At 43.8% G+C, this 17,935-nt stretch overlaps 1 protein-coding gene across 2 annotated transcripts in view; it reads left to right on the top strand.

The window, feature by feature from the left end:
* SOBP (sine oculis binding protein homolog) overlaps window positions 1-17,935 on the top strand; it is a 112,675-nt gene that overhangs the window by 82,291 nt on the left and 12,449 nt on the right. For both annotated transcript variants that reach the window (XM_071439338.1, XM_071439330.1), the window contains one exon: window positions 15,864-17,818. In XM_071439338.1, coding sequence (XP_071295439.1) covers window positions 15,864-17,816 — 1,953 coding nt within the window. In that variant the 3' untranslated portion in view covers window positions 17,817-17,818. The remainder of the gene's footprint in view (window positions 1-15,863; window positions 17,819-17,935) is intronic.

The following is a 17,935-nucleotide window of genomic DNA, read 5'->3' as shown; positions in this document are numbered from 1 at the left end:
AGCCTGGCTTTCACTGAAACCTGACCTCATGGTCCCTTCTTCTGCAGCCCCGTTTCTCTTCTGCCATTCAGAAATGTGCAGCTTCTGTCCTCAGGACTCTGAATTAGAGCTGCACAGGTCAAAGGAGCAAACAGGAGACTTGTCATTATTGGATCCAACACCTGCCCTTGATTTAGATGTCCTTGCATTGGTTTTTTTATTTTTTAATAACAATAACTAAGTAAGAAGGTTGCAAGGTACTTTTTAAGCAAACCTTTCCTCTCCAAGGTGACGGGCTTTCCGTGATCTCTAATGCATGTCTGCTTCACCTACAGTACAGATGTTTTTGCTCCCTTCCTTGCAAAGCCAGCCTGGGATTTGAAAGTCAAGTTGGATTCTTTTTTCTCTCCCTAATATGTCTTCTGCCATTATGAGGCCTCTGAAGAGCACATTAAGTCCGTATTTAGCCCTGTGCAATCTAATTAACTTACAGAATAACTGTGCAGGTGTAACAGAGATCTCAGTTTGATGGCAGCTTTGCTCCACTTATTATAATTGAAGGAACTGTTTGGCCAGCAGCATTTCTATTAGTACTAATGCTATTTGAAAAGGAAATAACTTAGTTTCGGGCTGAATTTGTAGGAATACCAGCTAGAATTGCATAAGTGAATGCATATATATCTGTTTACCTGCAAATAGAGGCTAACTGGAGCTGGAAATCACACATGTAATAAACATGTAATGCTGATGCCATTGCTACAAATACATTTCCCACAGCAGAGCTATGGTTTCAAGCACCTATTTCAGTGCTCTATTGTTTTGGAGGTTTCAACAGTGTTGGTTATTCATTTTGGTGCATCACATGTAGTTCAGTTAGGTGAAACCTGCTGAGTGTTTAATGTCTGGTTCAGCTTGAACTACAAGCAAATAGAAGGAAATAATGTGTTGAGGAAGACAAGGATTCTGGATAAAGATTTTTTTCCCCTGTTCTAGAGCCTGTTACTCTGTTACATGTATTATTCTAGGCTTTGAGATCAGTATTTTTTAATCAGACTGTACTACAGGTTACATGGAACTGGCAGCATTATCTTGAAGATAGTGATTATGTTCAATAGGAAAAAAATATGCAGTTTTTCATTTCACTGATTTCATTTCTTGAATCAGTTTTTACTATTCTAAGATGTAAGAAGCACATTTTTATCCTCTGGGGATTTTCAGTTTCTCTTAGTGTTTTGATTACTTGTGAATAATTTGATAAAAAACCCCAGTGGTGTACAGCATCTAGGTTGGATTTGGCTTTTGACTGATCCCTAATAGCTGAAGTTACTGTGTACAACAAAAACATTTGTAATGCTGTCAGACAGGAACAATCTCTCTTCTGCAACTTGACTCAAATTTGTTATGTGTATAGCTCCGTGAAGTTCACTAGATGTAAATACAGATTAATTATTTAAAAAGTAATAGGAATGAATGAGCTTCCAAACATGTAGTGTTTAATTATTTAAAACCTGTAATGGAATTTCAACCCTCGTGCATACCTCAGATCTCTCGCTGTGCTTGGACAAGTGCCTGAGGTTAACTGGCATGTCCCCACCTCTTAGTCACATCCCTCCTATAGCACAGGGTGACAAATGTGCCTGGTATGTGTGAAGAACAGCCAATATTCTCAGTCATGTCTAATGGTAAATACACTGTACTTAACTCCATCTTCCTTTCCCTGCTCCTGTGGTGCATCTCCATATAACAGCGTGTGTATGAGTGCACAGTTGTAATGAGCCACAGAGAACCAAATCCTAAAGTCAGAGTGTGAGCAAAGCCCCGCTTGATTTCTGATCCCAGAGGGAGGAAAGAGCCCCACAGGGATGCTGCACTTTGGTTGTTTGATGGTGGTGGATCAAGGCACCGGCTCTGTGTGAGTGACTGTACTGGATGTTGTACACACGTGTGAGAGGACCTGATTCCCATTTCAAAACCCTCCAAGCTGGTTAGGCAGATCTGGAGAAGCCTTCTCCTGGTTGTAAAAGGAGGATCAAAGATACATGCTGGAAATAAAGAACACAGAAGCCTCCCAGCTTTAGAGACTTGCTTGGTCTCCCTTCATTCCTCTGACAGTGGATGGACACAGAGTTCTGCTGGGACCAGTTCAGAGCCTTAGTTAGGTTCCTGCTGTGATCCACCCTCCCGAGATGCCTAAATCTATTCACAGACCTGAGCTGGACAATCAAAGTTAATATCTAAAATTGTGCTATTTGCATTATTTCACTGCCTGCCTTTCTCCTTGTCCAAAGTTACTCAGCAGTTTTCTCCTCGCAGAGAATTACTAATGCCAACGTGGCAAATCCTATCTCAATGCTGTAGCTATGTAACCCTATGTAACCTTCCTTCTCCACTGCTCTAAGTCACTGAGGGTGAGGAGCACTTGACCCAGGATGGGTGTTGAAGTAAATGTAAAGGAAAGCTCTTTAAAGAAAAACAAACACTTGAGTTGCACTGACAAATGCACAGTTAGAAGTCTTTGTATGTGATGGCTGCAGGTCTTCATTTGCCAGCCAGGTCTCAGCAGGTCCTATGAATATTTTGAGTGGTGCTCTACCTTGTGAAATTGTTGTCAGTAGTTCTGTGGGAAGACCCAGGGGAGATCTTTTTCCTCCTAAGGGAGGAAAAAGGCTGGAGAAGGTAAGACAGACTGGGTCTTCTTTGAGGAGGAGTCTAAAGAGCAAAGCATTCTTGAGAGCTTTGCAGGGTGATGGTTTAAATATGTTGATTTCTTTTGTCCTGGTGTGCTGCTTCCACATAGCTGCTTTGTCATGCATGTCATGCAAGGAGAAAATCATCTGCATGGTCTTGTAAGTATGAAAGGCTTTGGCATGATGCATTTACATAATAGAATCTGTGCAGTCACAGTGTGCATCGTGCACCCAGGCAAGGAAGGAGTGCCATCTACAGTAACACAATGCATTGCTAAAGGGTCCTCTGTGATTGTGTTCTCTACTGAACAGTGCATCTGATGCCTTCTGCTGTAATGTACCCTCCTCAGTGAGAAATTAATCCTTTGTGCCAAATTCGACTCTCAGTTACATGATTCAGATTGAAAATTAACACTAGCTTCAGTGGAGTTATCCCAGATTGATCCCAGGATTGCTAAGAATAGATTTGATTTATGTAAATAGCTTAGTGTCAGGTATGTTCTAGTGCTAAACACTTTCCAAACAGAGGGATAAGTAAGACCTTTTCATCAGAATAGGAAAGATAATTTTTTCACTTCCATGCCTTACTTAGAAAGAAAGAGGGGTCAGTCAGCAAGGAAGAAGACACATTTTGCATTTCTTGAGAACCAGCAAATGTTTCGGGCCTGAGAAGGGCATCACAGTGGGCAAGCAGGGTGTGTGAAGGGCTGGCCCCCTCTCCCTCAGGTGTGGCACATAAGTAAAGCTGCTTGCTGCCCATCACCCTCACAGCTGTTGGCTCCTGTCAAAGGAAGCCTGGCTTCTCTGCAGGAATGTTCTTAGTAAAACAAGAGAGGCATTAGCAGAAGAAGACGACAAGGAAGTTTTCACACACATTAGTTCACCATATGTTTGGCTCTAGGCTGCAGTTTCAGACCTTTGTAACTCCTCATTTATTATTTTCAAGGTTAAAATCCTGAAAAACCATGGTTTCAGATAGCTAGGGACCATAATATTCATGGTAAATCCTACCCACCAGAAACAGAGTAATCTTTTTATTCTCCTCTCCTCTCCTCTCCTCTCCTCTCCTCTCCTCTCCTCTCCTCTCCTCTCCTCTCCTCTCCTCTCCTCTCCTCTCCTCTCCTCTCCTCTCCTCTCCTCTCCTTTTTCCCTGTTTGAGGGATGTGCAGGCTGTTACAATCCCCATCTCTTCTCTTCCCTGGCCATTATTTCATTCTTCCTTGCTCCGTATGGGAGTGACCAAGAGTAATACCCAGAGTTGCTCAGAATAAGCCTCTCTCCACTGGTGATTTTGTGCTAATTAGGAGGGGGAAGGGGAGCTGGGTCTGTACCAATGGGCTCTGGGTTTCAGCCAGGATCAGTGCCTTGCAGCAAGAGAAAGTAGAGGACTCAGAATGTTTCCTCTGTGTGCAGCGGAGCAATTTCCCTTACTTGGCTTCGTCTTCTCCAGCCCCCAACTCCAGAGGAAATGGGAAAATGAATTCCACTCTTGGTGCCCAATCTGCAAGAGATGTGACATGTCTCAGTCCTGGGCTGAAACTGATGTGACACATGTTTCCCTGATCCAGGCAGGTTTTGGATCTGGCCCAGGGCTGTTCTAATCAAATGTGGTTTCCAGAGAGAGGGCTGCTTTTCAAACTGAACATACTCTGGGACGCAGGGTGGTGTGTACCATTACCAGCAGCTCTCAAAGTGTGAATCACACGCATTCAAATCTCAGACAGCTTTGACTCCCTTCAGAGTTCTGTAGCCTAAACCCAGCAACGCTTCTCTTGGGAAGTTTTGTGGGTTTTTTTTCATCCATTTTTACTAGTGGTCAAGTCAATCCCTAATCAAGTCAATCTTTTCCTAAGGTTATTTTTTCAAGTTAGTGGCTGATGCAGTCCCTCTAGGATTTTTATGTGCTTGGGAAAGGTGGGGAAACATGCAGGGAACCTGTGTCAGGTAGACTGTGAGACCCAGCCAGTTCTGCTGCAGCCTGTGCCACAGTTATGTATCTGTTACAGCACCTAATACAGTCTAGTGGGTCCTGGCCTGTAAAAATCATTGCATGAGAAAGATTGCCATGTAATAATAAAAACTGAAGAATTGAAGATCCCTGAGCTATGTAGATAGGGGGAAAACACACACACACACACACACACACACACACACACACACACACACACATATAATTTTTTTTTTCAAAGCACCCAGAGTCTTGAATTCTGTAAGCTTCTTACAGAATTGCCTGTAGAGGCGTGAATCAGAAGAAACAGCCCACCAGTCTGAGAGAGTTATGCCACTGTAAAATGGCAGTAGGTGAGAGGGAGAAATTGGACTTAGAACCCTTCATTACAAATAAAGGGTAATAAATAAAGATTTCCCAAGGTTTCAGATTGCACTCCTGCTTCCTATTCTATGGATTAATGAAATTTCAAATCTGGATTACACTACTATTCTCTAGACCCAGTAATATTACATTTAACTCTGAGTGATTTAATGACTGTTCAGTGGTGATTTTGGTTTCAGGTGAAGTGGTATTGGCCCCCAGCAATGCCTTAGGCTAAAAGCATCATATGTTAGCAAAAAACATTAACCTGCCCCTCAAACCTCCTCATTATTACATTTATAGTTCTGTCAACCAATCTATGAGCAACTGGAGTAGTGACAGGGGGTTTTATTGTTATTTTTACAGTCTCTTGAATATAAAAAAGAAAATATACTGGGAAAAAATACATATAAGATATTACTAGATATAAATTCTAGCCAGATGGGTAATTTTCCACCTCACAATGTCTGCCATATTATCAGAATAAAGTTTTGATCAGAAAACAAGATGAGTGAACATGTTTATTCAGACACTGAATAAAAAAGTGAATTAATTAGAGAAGTAAATCTTCATCTGGCTTCTGAAGTCATGTGCAGACTTGGTTGCATGAGATTCCTAAGGGTGCAGATTTCTCATTTGGAAAGATTTTGGTCAATCATTGAGATACTGATTGAGCCTAGTAAAGTGCCCCTTTCATTTTTACCCTTAAGCTTTTTTTTTTTTTTTTTGCTTAACAGCATCTTTATTTCTCAAAAGAATTTGATAGAAGAATTGGCAGTGTCAGTTGCTTCCTTTCTTTTCCCAGTTGCTGGGTTGGATGCAGGGAATGCTGCAGTGCCTAGTGCATACAGGCTCTCTTTCTCACTGCACTTGTTGGCAGATGCTCTGCAGAAGAAACCTTCTGTGGCTGATGTTTAGTCCAGTTCTCCAAAGGAGAAAGGAGTGAGGGGTTCCTGGCATGACAGAAGTGCTGGCCCTGTTGTCAGCCTGGGCACTGATGAGACTCTGCAGCTTGGCCATTCCAAGGATGGAGAAGCTGCTCTGCTCCCTCCTGTAGCTGAACGTGTGGGAATGTAGATTATACAAAAAGTTCTCCAAGGTGATGGAGGTGAATGTCCTCCTGAGCAAAGAACTGCATTTCCACTCTCTGAGGAAGAGGAAGGAGGGTATTTCCTAGTGCAACCTTCCCCTGCTGCCCCAAAGAGACAACAGGGCCTGAGCACTCTGAGGAAGTATTTCTAAGCCCCAGAAATGTTTTTCCAGATGCTAGCTCTGATTTCTTTCTTATGACTTCCTGAATATTCAAAGCCAACATTTCTTGTCCTGCTCTCAAGGTGTTTGCAATGCTTTTCCACTGCTGATACCTTGCACAGCTTTAGTGACAGCAGTTTGATGAAGTTCATTTGTATCATCTTTAGGAAGAAGTGAAGCTCCTGCTGGGGCACTAACAGCTTAAGGATGATAAAGCAAAACCTCCTGTTGTGGAAGGGGACAGGCTGTAGCTCACCAAGACTCCCAGCTTCACCTACTCAATGTAGTTCTTGTTTCTGGCTGCTGAGTTGTTTCCCACCATCATCTCAGGAGCAGGGGAGTTTGGGAATGCACATCATGAGAAGCGTTTGCCTGGAAATCAAGTGTTGAACATCAAGGAGACCAATGCCTACATAATCCAAATTAAACTTCTTGACTGACCAGCAGATGTTTGCACCACTGCTCTGCCAAGCTGGCTTCTCGTGGTGCCACCCAAGAACTAAGGGCCATGAGGAGCATGGTGGAGACACTCAGTTGATTCCACAGATCCCTCAAATTATGCTCACAAGGAAGATGGCTACTGACACAGTTGCATGGTCTCCTGTCAGACTAGATTAAGTCTGTAAGAGGAACTGTTTCTTGGCCTTTCTGTGTGATGAGGTTTGATGAGAGTTCATGATCTGAGTGTAGGACTTGATGGCTTGAACTGTGGTTTGCTCTGCCCCACAGACTATTGCATGCTCAAAGGCCAATGCACTTGGTGTGGGATGAGGTTTCCAAGGCATGGGAAACCCACGGCATGTCCTTTTGGAAAGGACATTCAGACTGAGGTGTTCTTTAGATGTTTCTGAAATGTGTGAGACAGACTGTCTGACCTATTGAGGGCATTTAACCTACAGCTCTCTCTCCTGTTCTTACCCTCCATTTATCTTATGCATCGCATTCATTTTATTTAGGACTTCTGTCACTGCTGCAGTGATGGACTTAGCCAGTACTGAAACAGCCATACAGACATGCCCTTTCATCTGCTCTTGTATAACACCCCTGTAAAAACCTTATATTAAAGATTTTAGATTTAAATGCTGCTATTGTCCCATTCTGTGTTATTTTATTCAGGAACATTTCTGGGGAGAAGAACTTCCCTCTTGGCAAGCCCCACCTCACAGTACATTCATTTCCCCTAAAGTTTCACCCATCATATTTTGGGCTTCACCAGTGGTTTTAGATCCAAAGTTCCTTCTGTGGTTTCAAAGCCTCAGATTGAAGGTGAAAACACAGAGCTCAGCTGTTTATATACAAAATCAAATGTGTAGCCACTCTGATGAAATAAGACCCAACCTGGATTTCCATCGGGCATTAGCATAACTCACATTCATTCTTCTTAACTGGGAACATTAAAAAGCCCCCCAACACAAAGAAACCCAAGGGCTTTGAAAAGCCCTATGTTTTAAATACCATAGATGACAACTGCAATGATTCAAAAGATGGAATCAATTTATCATTAGCCATTAATTACCAAATAACTCTATTTTCTCCTTATGCTTCATGTAGCTTAGACTTTTGCATAATTAGGATGAAAAATGGAGACAGAGTGAGTCTTGCATTTAAATGACATAAAATCAGTATTCACTCAGAAAACTGGTAAAGATTTTTGAAAGGACAAGATGTTCAGGAGGGTAACATCAGGGAAAGAAAAAACAATCAGGCAGGCAAGCTTTGGTATCTTTTTAACAGAGAGAAACTTGTCACAGGACAGTTTTAAGTTGTAGGCAACTGCAGTGTTCTGTTTTGTCAACTGTTTTTACACAAAGCTCCAAACATTGTAAAAATCTGTTTTCCTTCACACCTAGCGTCGCTATGAGCTATATTGTAACCACATTCACAGTGTGTTAGAGCCTGCCTCGGGGTTCCTTCGCAGCAGGTTTCAGCTGGAATGATTCTTTTTGTTTTTTATAATAATCACTCCATTCAAATGGAACAATCAGTATAAAAAAATTATCACACGCCATCTTGGATAGAAAAATCTTGCCACAATAAACATGCTGAATGTTTTACAATAAGACATCAAAAATGGTGATCGAGGCTGGATAACTGCTTAGAGGCGCACTTAGGATTATGCCTGTTACAGTATTGTTTGACATTTGGTAGTGAAAGAGCATCAATTCCCAGTCATGACAGCTGGGGCTTAGTCATAGTTGTCTTCCAAGTAGACATGGTGAACTGCCCTCCCCCTTCAGGGACAGTCTGATGCCTGCTGGGGACCCCCAGACAAAGCCCCCAGCCCCATAGGCCAGCACACAGTGGCTGCAGTGCTGGACAGGCAGACCCTGCACACCCTGCCCAGCCCTGGCTGTGCCCCAGGCTTCCTGGTCCATGTCAGGAGGAAGCCTGAGCGTGGGTGTTTTGGAGGAGGATCAAGTAGAGAAATGTGGGACACGCTGGTGAGCGACAGCAGCTCCTGGCAAGGCTGCACCCACTCTATCTCTTGGCGCTGGGTGCTGGCAGCTGAATACCTTTTGTGATAACTCAATTAGCTGTGAAAAAAAGCACAACAGCATTAGGATATTGTGCTGATTATTGCTTACCTCTCCAAGGAGTTTGTCATTTTCCATCATCTCTGGGTGGAACACATTATCCCCCTCTTCCTCACTCTGACCCTATTCTTTTGAGCATGGTTGTGTCCTTCTGCAGATCTTCACCTGCCCACCTTCTCAACTGGCATGGCAGTGTGCCTACCTTGCTCTTCTTCATATTTGTCTTTTTTCTGAGCCAGGAAATGCTAAAAGGGAAGTTTAATTCCTTGGAACAATTTTTGTGTCAAACAAATCGGTGTGTGTGCTAAGAACTCAGAGCCTGATGGGGTCTTTGGCTCCTGAGGGGCTGTTCTGAAGCAGGTTATCCTCAGAAGGTGAGCAGAAGAGGAGGTGAAGATTGATACAGACCCAAACTGATGTTTACAGAAAGTCTCAGTCTAACCCAGAGCTCTACTGGGGCCAGAGCTTCTCTGTGCTCACAAGTGTTGGGTACATTAACACTTGAGGTACAGCTCTTGCCCTGAAGTTTTTCTGTTCTTAATCAGGCAACAGACTGCAGAAACAGGGCCATTTGCAGGATTAGCATTGCAGGTGGGATCTATGAGGGGATTACCTTTTAGGTGACCTGCTCTGAAGAGAAGCCTTGTTGATGGATAAATGGAGAAAAGAAGGGAGGCTGCAGATAGCCACATTGCCCAATAAGCTTGGGGAGCTGTCGAGGACAGCAGAGAGAGGTTTCACGCTCCTTTAGAGTCAGTTGGGTACATAGTCCAGCAGGACACACAGATCTAGGTTTCTTTCCTTTTGATTGACGGAATTTTCCCCTGGTGTTCTGCTGGGAGTGCCCACAGCCTTGCAAGGGGGCCTGGGTCTCAAGGTGCCTTGGTGTCCATGCTGCAGCGGCTGCTGGGTGCTCTGCAAAGGGTGTGACTGAGTTGTGTGCTAGAACACACTACTTGTGACTCATTTGGCTGTGTGCTAGAAACCTCTGTATGTGTGTTTCTAGCCACTTCCTAATTTTTAGATTTTTGCTGTGTCCAGTGTTTGGCAGACTTCAAAAATCTTGAGCCCTTGCAGAAAAACATATGGCTGGTGTGTCAGGTTCTCATTGGGCTGCAAGGCAGGAGGGGAGAGGCATTGTGTCCTCACCTTGTGGCTTTTGGGATGGGGTGGGAGCCTCTGGCTCCATGCCTCACACTTCCTGGCTGGGTGGCAGTACTAGAAACTTCAGGCATCTTCCCAGACCTTTCCAGGACCAGTCTGGGCTAAAAGGAAAGGCAACCAGGGCCAGAACAGGATATAGGAAATGTGCAGTGGTGTTCGTGAAGTCAGAACATATGCCTGAATGTATATAAAGAGACAGCACTTGGATACTACAGTGAGAAAAGGAAATAGGAACTACTCAGCAAAGTAGAATACATGGATTTTATGCCAAGAAGTGAGTCTTTGATAATCTTCAGCATCTGTTCAGCATCTTTGATAAAAGTCTGGTCCTCAGATGTGATTCAGCCCTCACTTGTGCAAGGCATACCCCAGTGGCATTGTCCCGAGCAAGGAGAAGAGCTTTGTCAGTCACCCTCTGGTTCTGGAGAAGTGGAAAATGGCACGTCTTTGCCCTAGTGACCACTTTCTGTCCTCTTGCCAAGCTTTACCATGGAGTTGTCCAAAGCATTGTGTAAGAGGCATAGGGTATCTTTCATCACATCAGGGTTTTTCCATTGCTACTTGTTCCTGGTTCCTCTAGGCTGATGTAAATACCTCTGCACACAGGTTTTCCCAAGTGTATTTCTTAATGAAGTAGTGTCTGATACCAGATTATTCTTCAAAAGTTAGTGGTGGACTGCACCTATGTGTGAACTTTGTGCCTGCATTTGACAGCCAATTGATTTAAGTATTAATTACCTGGTTCTTGAAGTCCAGGCCCTTTTGGGCACAGCAGGATCCTGTGTTGTGCCTGCAAGGCAGCCTCGTAGCCATGTCTGGACTCCACTTTGGGTGTTTCTATCAAAATAAAGATATGGATGCCAACAGGAATGGCTTTATTCCCGCTCTTTGTATCAGAGACATCTGAGCGTTACGGGATCCCTCAGTGCTGGCTTCCTCAGTGTTCCCATTTCGGGCACGAGCTGTGTTTCTGCTGATGCAGTGTCTTCTGAGTTGTCTCCTGGTGTAGGTTGCTGTGTGTTTCACAGGAAAGCAGATAAATGATACCAAGTCACTGAGCTTATAAGTAGCATGCTGGCAACCCGCCACCAAAATATAAATACATTAAATGTACTGAAGGAATGTTCATTCTGTTGTTTAGCCTTGGATATGCCCCAGTTAGGTAAATTTAATCTTCTTGAGGGCTGTTGCGCTGCAGCTGAATGAGATAGGCTGTTATCTTAATACTGATCTTTCTGTCATTCAGGATTCATGTTCTGGCATTCATGGTGTGAAGTGTGCTTCTCCCAGAGTGGTCCTAGAAGTGTTTTCCAAGAGAGATGAAGGTGCATAGGAGATCTGTTAGCACCTTGCAAGTTTTCACCCTCTTATCTTGGAAATGTTCATGCTCATTGTCAGTGACACCACTAGTGGTCCAACCTCCTGTTGATAGAAATGTGCAAAATGGTGGCTCTGCCTATGTTTGTTAGGAAACGTCTGTGACTCAGTCTAACAGCATTTATTTTCTTCCTGGGTATTTCTCCTGCAGCTCCTTCCAAAATCCCTGTCTGTGTCTCTGCTGCTGTTGAGATTGGGAACAAAGCTCTTGATGACTCCAGGGTGAGCAGGGGCCAGGGTTAAGCAACAGACCCAAAGCCGATGGATTGCATTAAAGAGGAGCCTCTTCATTGTTTTCCACTGGTGCTGGGTCAGGCCCTCCAAATGTGATCCTACAGCATGAATGCTTGTGACTAATGCCACTGAAACCTAGGGAGCTGTTCCCATGTGTGAGCACTCCCAATCCAATGGGCAGTGTCAATAAGCACTCTGCAACAGTTTAGCTCTTCTCTTGGTTGTACAACGAAAAGAAGGAATAAGGCAGGCAAAGGGAAGGAAAGGGAATACGTGAACAGAGAAATTCTGAGCTGGGTGTGAAGAACAGTGATGTTTCATATAGAATGCAAGTACTTAAAAAGATAAGACATCAGCTGTGTGCTCTACAGATAAGAAATGTTATTTTATTGAATGGAGAGATATATATGTTTTACCTATCACATCTGAACCAATCAGTGTAGGCTTTTAGAAGAAATCTGTAATTACTCTGAGCACATCATTAGTTAGATGTAAAATGAATGATATTGCTGCATTTTATCACCTTTACTGATATAGCCATTTGTATCATAAATTCATTGACCTCATCTTAAATGATCAATTCTGTAAGACAGACTTGATTCATTAATTCTTAAGTGATATTTTTTTTCTCCTTTACTAATTTCCTCATTGTTGTGGAGACAGTTTTTCTGCCTTATAGTATGGTATTGTGAGGTGTCATATTACCTGCATATTACCTGCATATGAGTCCCACATTTTTATACCTTTTATCTTAACTAAGCAGCACAGACTGATTGCTTATGTAAGTAAAAAGAATGAGAGAAAAAACAAAAGAAAATTATGAAATATATGAATGTAGAAGATGGACATTTTACACTGTTGTAAAATTTACACATTTTACACTGTAAAATGTTGTAGCTTCAACACTTTGAGATATTGCATTAAATCAATGAGATAATTATTGAACATTTGGTCTATGCGGGGTATTCAGAGGAATAGATTTGCTGCCTTTAATTTCTCTGGCTTTAAATAATTTTATCTAGTGATAAAATATACAGAAGGGTATGTGATCAATATGTGAGTGAGGCAGAGTTTCTTGTTCCTCACCGAATTATTGAAAATTGGAGAAATCAGTAGAGAATTTGTAAGCGGGATTTCTAAATATTTTACCAAGGAAGAGAAAATATTTGTTTAGCCAGGAGAGACACAGGAGCCCACTGGAGATAAACAAATCAATACAGCAATAATACAGTAGAGTGTTTCAGTGAATTTTGCAAATGCTAACAAATAAAATTAAATTATTAGAAAAGATGTCACGATTTTTTGTGGAGCTGTATTTCTCTTTCAGTCCCTTTAATTAAGGTCATGGATGGGGCTCTTCCTAGAAAGATAAGGAGACTGGGTTTACTCTCCCATATTTCTCAGGCACTTCTTTGGCAGGGGGTTACAAGGTGGTTTACTTCCTTGTCCCAAAGGAAGGGCAAGCCTTCACTGCAGATGCACCTGAAGTCCTGCTCCATCACTTTCTGCAGACACCTCTGAGGCCACTCTCCTCCTTGTCTTTCCACTGCAAACAGATGGTGATGGGCCAGGGTGGGCTCCATCCTGCCCCAGCCTGCCTCAGGAGCTGTCTGGGAGCTCCTGGTATCTCTTTGTACATCTCCTGGAGTACATGCGGAGTCTCTCTACATCTTTGCCAGCCCTTGGGGCAAGAGCATACTCTGCAAGCAGCAGGAAGAGTGTGGTGGAGTACATCCTGATTCCATGTATGCAAAATAGATAGCATTTTATGGCTACAGCAGTGAGCTCTCACTCAGAAATAACTTTAAGGTAAATTCAGCAGTTCTACTGAGTTAAATGTATCTTATTACCTCATAGTGTAGACTCACAAATTCCCCTTTTTTCTGCTTTAAAAACAGTGGCAAGCCAGAAAATTTCAGGAGGTTGATTACAGGATGGTTCCATCATGTGTGCTGCCTTGCCAGGTGGGTGGCAAACCCACAGCCATGCCAAATATGCAGGATGGTTTGGTACCACTGCAGTGTGCTCATACTATTTGCAGCACAAGCTCCAGAGCTGTCTGTGATGGCCACTGAGCCTTCCTGTGGAGGGCTGATACCTGATAAAATCCAGGAGCTATTGGAAGTGACATTGTCCCCTCTGCCCTGCTTGCTGCACTCCTGCTTTCCCATCTGCCCCATGCCTGGGGGATGCCTGCACCATGGCAGTGCAGGCATTTATCCCAGCAGTTCTATGCATTTCACAGCCTTTTTGCCCACACATTTTAGGGTGTCAGCGTCACTGTATGTTCAATGCAGGGCTGGACTTGTTTGCACCAGGAAATTTCCTTTTTTGCCATGGGGCACCATGCTGGAAATACAGCCATACTGATGCCACATGTGCCAAGCAGCACCAGCAGCCCGTCTGCTTTATCTCACAGGGCACAGTGTCTGCATGCCCAAGCTAAAAATCTGGGTCCTGCATTCACAAACTTCAGGGCTGACTTAGGGGTTGCTGCTTCTCAACTGATTATTTAGCTTGATTTAAATGTTGGGATAAAAGAGAGGAGGGAGTGTATGCCTGTGTGTGTGAATGGGGAGGGGAGCAAAAGGGAAAGAAACAGTGACCTGGCAGGATAGCCAAAAGGTGGAGGAGTTAAATGGGCTAATAGCCATAGCCTATAGTGTGTGTGTGTGTGTGTGTGTGTGTGTGTGTGTGTGTGTGTATGTGTGTGTGTGTCTATATACATTAAAGATATATTACTGAAAACTCAAGAATGTCGCCACTGTTTATATTAAAGGAAAGCTGAGAGTTAAATGAGATGGGTAATCAGATGCCCAGCATATGTTGTTTTGAATTGTTTATATGGCCAATAGTTATTAAAATTAATTATCCTTTTAATGCAGTCTTTTCACAATCATAGTCTTCTTTGGGGTTTTTAGTGTATTTTTTTCCTCTGTACAAAAGATAGAGTCATTTCAAAACAAGCTAATGTGGGCTATTTGGAAAAGGCAGAGCAAACAATACCAGGATATATTATGACATGGTCATAGGCTCAACATGCTGATAGAAAGCACCAAAAATCTCTGTCAGTGGAGTATTTTGAGAACAAATGTAAATGACAAAATTGGGGGGGGGGGGGTTTGTGTGTGTAAAATTCTGTCAAAAAAGTGAGGCACTGAAAAATCTGACATCTGTTTATCTGTTTATAGCTATGGCAAGATTACCCATATTAATTCTTGTTTAAAATGCCATATGAAGGAAAGGCATTTGTGCAAACAAGAGTCATATTTGAATTGTAGATCATGTCTTCACCATCTGTGAGAGCTGTTGGTGTTGCAAAATTAATGTGTTAATGAAATCACAATAATTTCTCTGAAGTAATGGATTCTGAAGCCTAGAATGACTATTTTTTGAACTTTGGTGTCTAGTGGTTTACAACTGGGAAAACCTTTCACAGCTTAATTAGTTCTGCAGCCTTATTTTAAAAAAAAATTGGCTGTGCCTTTACCACACCAATAGCAACACAAAAAAAGGATTAAATGGAAAGCAGAGAAACAAAACAAAATTGAGCCTGCAATGCAAACTTTTTGCCGTACTATTTGAGAAGTTGCTAAACAGGTCCTTGCTTGCCAAAAAGTTTTACTCAAAGTGACTTGTACACAAGAGTGGGCAAACAGCTCAGAAAATAATTCCAGCTTGCTGAAACATCACAAATTGGGACTATTCGAACCTTACGCAAATATCCCAACTTTTTCCAAGTTTCTCCTTGGAACGAAGGGCAAAGAATCAGTGATGCTTTTTGCTTTGTGATGCCGTTTTGAAATACCACACTCTTTCCAACCTATTATTTGATACCCTTGGTAGAATACTAAATGTTACTGTGTGCTGCAGTTCAGCAGAAAATGGTTTGTGTTCATTTCCAGCAATTCTCTGAGTCCTTTCCCAGTTCTCACACTCCTTGTGTAGCATGGCATCTCAGATGGCACAGGCGTGCTTAGATTGCCACCAAGGAGTGATCACAGCCATACTCGTATGGACTTTGCATGCTTACATATGCGTGTTATAACGGTTTGTGCCAGCTGAGGATTCTTTTCTGTGCTTTGGGTTTAAGACATATAAAGCATCGTATAAGGTAGAACTGAGATCATGGGAGCCAGAAAAGGGAGTGGCATTCAATTCATTAATATGTTGGGGGGAAAAAAAGGTGCAGTTTTCACAAATATGACTTTGTTTTTTCCTGTTAGAAAAATAATGTGTTTAGCAACTGAAAAATTACTTTTAAAATAACACTATGAAGAGAAGATTGCTTTTCTTACCTGATTTGATTTTATTACTGTGTTGTAGGTATGTGACTGGTGTAAGCACATAAGACACACAAAAGAGTATCTGGATTTTGGGGACGGGGAAAGAAGGCTTCAGTTCTGCAGTGCAAAATGTCTCAATCAGTACAAAATGGACATTTTCTACAAAGAGACACAGGCCAATCTTCCAGCTGGACTGTGCAGTACATTACATCCTCCAGTCGAAAATAAAGCAGAAGGCACTGGGGTGCAGCTGCTGACTCCAGATTCTTGGAATATACCGCTAGCAGATGCTCGGAGAAAAGCCCCATCCCCAGCGTCTGCAGCTGGCCAAATTCAAGGCCCTGGACCATCAGCGTCTACCACTGCCTCTCCGTCTGACACTGCCAACTGCTCTGTCACTAAAATCCCCACGCCAGTTCCCAAACCTATTCCCATCAGTGAGAATCCAAATATTCCACCAGTTTCTGTCCAGCCACCTGCTAGCATTGTGCCTCCAATTGGTGTCCCTCCTCGCAGTCCTCCCATGGTGATGACAAACCGTGGGCCAGTTCCTCTGCCCATATTCATGGAACAGCAAATTATGCAGCAAATCCGTCCACCGTTTATTCGTGGGCCACCTCACCATGCCTCAAATCCTAACAGCCCTCTGTCAAATCCAATGATTCCTGGAATTGGTCCCCCACCAGGTGGTCCCAGAAATATGGGTCCCACCTCTAGCCCCATGCACAGGCCAATGCTTTCCCCCCACATCCATCCCCCCACAACACCTACCATGCCTGGGAATCCTCCTGGCTTGTTGCCACCTCCCCCTCCCGGAGCTCCTTTGCCCAGTCTTCCTTTCCCCCCTGTCAGCATGATGCCAAATGGTCCTATGCCTATGCCACAGATGATGAACTTTGGATTGCCATCCCTCGCCCCACTGGTGCCACCCCCAACTCTACTAGTGCCATATCCTGTCATTGTCCCTTTGCCCGTTCCCATCCCCATTCCCATCCCCATCCCTCACATCAACGACTCCAAACCCCCCAATGGCTTCTCCAGCAATGGCGAAAGCTTCATTCCGAGTACCTCCAGTGAGACGCCTGGGGCAAAGCCAACCAATAGCTCTTCATCCCCTCGAGAGTCAAAGCAAGGATCATCCAAATCCTCTGACTCATCACCGAGCTGCTCAGGCCAGTCCCTTAATCAAGCTAAAGTGCTTCAGGAGCACAGTAAAAATGAAGTTGTTGATTTGACTGTCAGACCTAGTAGTCCAGCGAACAGTAAATTTGGTTTCCCCAGCGTGCTACAGGGTCCACAGGACGGTGTGATAGACCTAACAGTGGGCCACCGGTCTAGGCTGCACAATGTCATCCACAGGGCACTGCACGCCCAGGTGAAAGTTGAACGTGAACCTAACAGTGTTGTAAATTTGGCTTTTGGTAGCTCAGACAAAAGGAACTGCAATGACTGCAGGGACAACTGCAGCCCGGTTGACTCAAAAACGTTACCATGCAGTGACGGAGCTCACTGCTGTCCCGTCTCCTTGGCCTCTGGCACGCCAGGACTGGAAGCTGGCGCAGCGGTGTGCAACGTCATTGTGAATGGCACAAAGAGCACAGAGGGTTCCAAGAACCCGGAGCCGCCCCAGGAGCCGAAAAAGCCCCAGTCCCCGGAGGAGCTGGCGGTGAGCGAGCTGGAGTCTGTGAAGGAGAACAACTGCGCCTCGAACTGCCACCTCGAGGGAGAGGCTGGCAAGAAGGCTGGGGAGGAGCCCCTGGCTGGGGGAGACAAACAGGACCCGAACCTTAACAATCCAGCAGACGAGGACCATGCGTATGCTTTGAGGATGCTGCCCAAGACAGGCTGCGTGATCCAGCCTGTGCCAAAACCAGCAGAAAAGACTGCTATTGCGCCGTGCATTATCTCAACGCCAATGCTCAGCACAGGGCCAGAGGATCTGGAGCCACCATTGAAAAGGAGGTGTCTCCGAATTCGAAATCAGAATAAGTAAAGGTTTGTGTAATCACTACTGCCTTCTGTGTGAATAGAATTCAGTATTTTCAGGTGTGAGGGCAAACTCATGTGGATGTGGCCTTCATGAAAGAGAAAGATACAAATTCCAATTTATGA

The sequence above is a fragment of the Agelaius tricolor genome, unplaced genomic scaffold (assembly GCF_023055355.1).
Source record: "Agelaius tricolor isolate 1412-34295 unplaced genomic scaffold, bAgeTri1.0.p SCAF_1, whole genome shotgun sequence".
Classification (NCBI taxonomy): domain Eukaryota; kingdom Metazoa; phylum Chordata; class Aves; order Passeriformes; family Icteridae; genus Agelaius; species Agelaius tricolor.
This window is presented reverse-complemented; position numbering and strand designations above follow the sequence as displayed.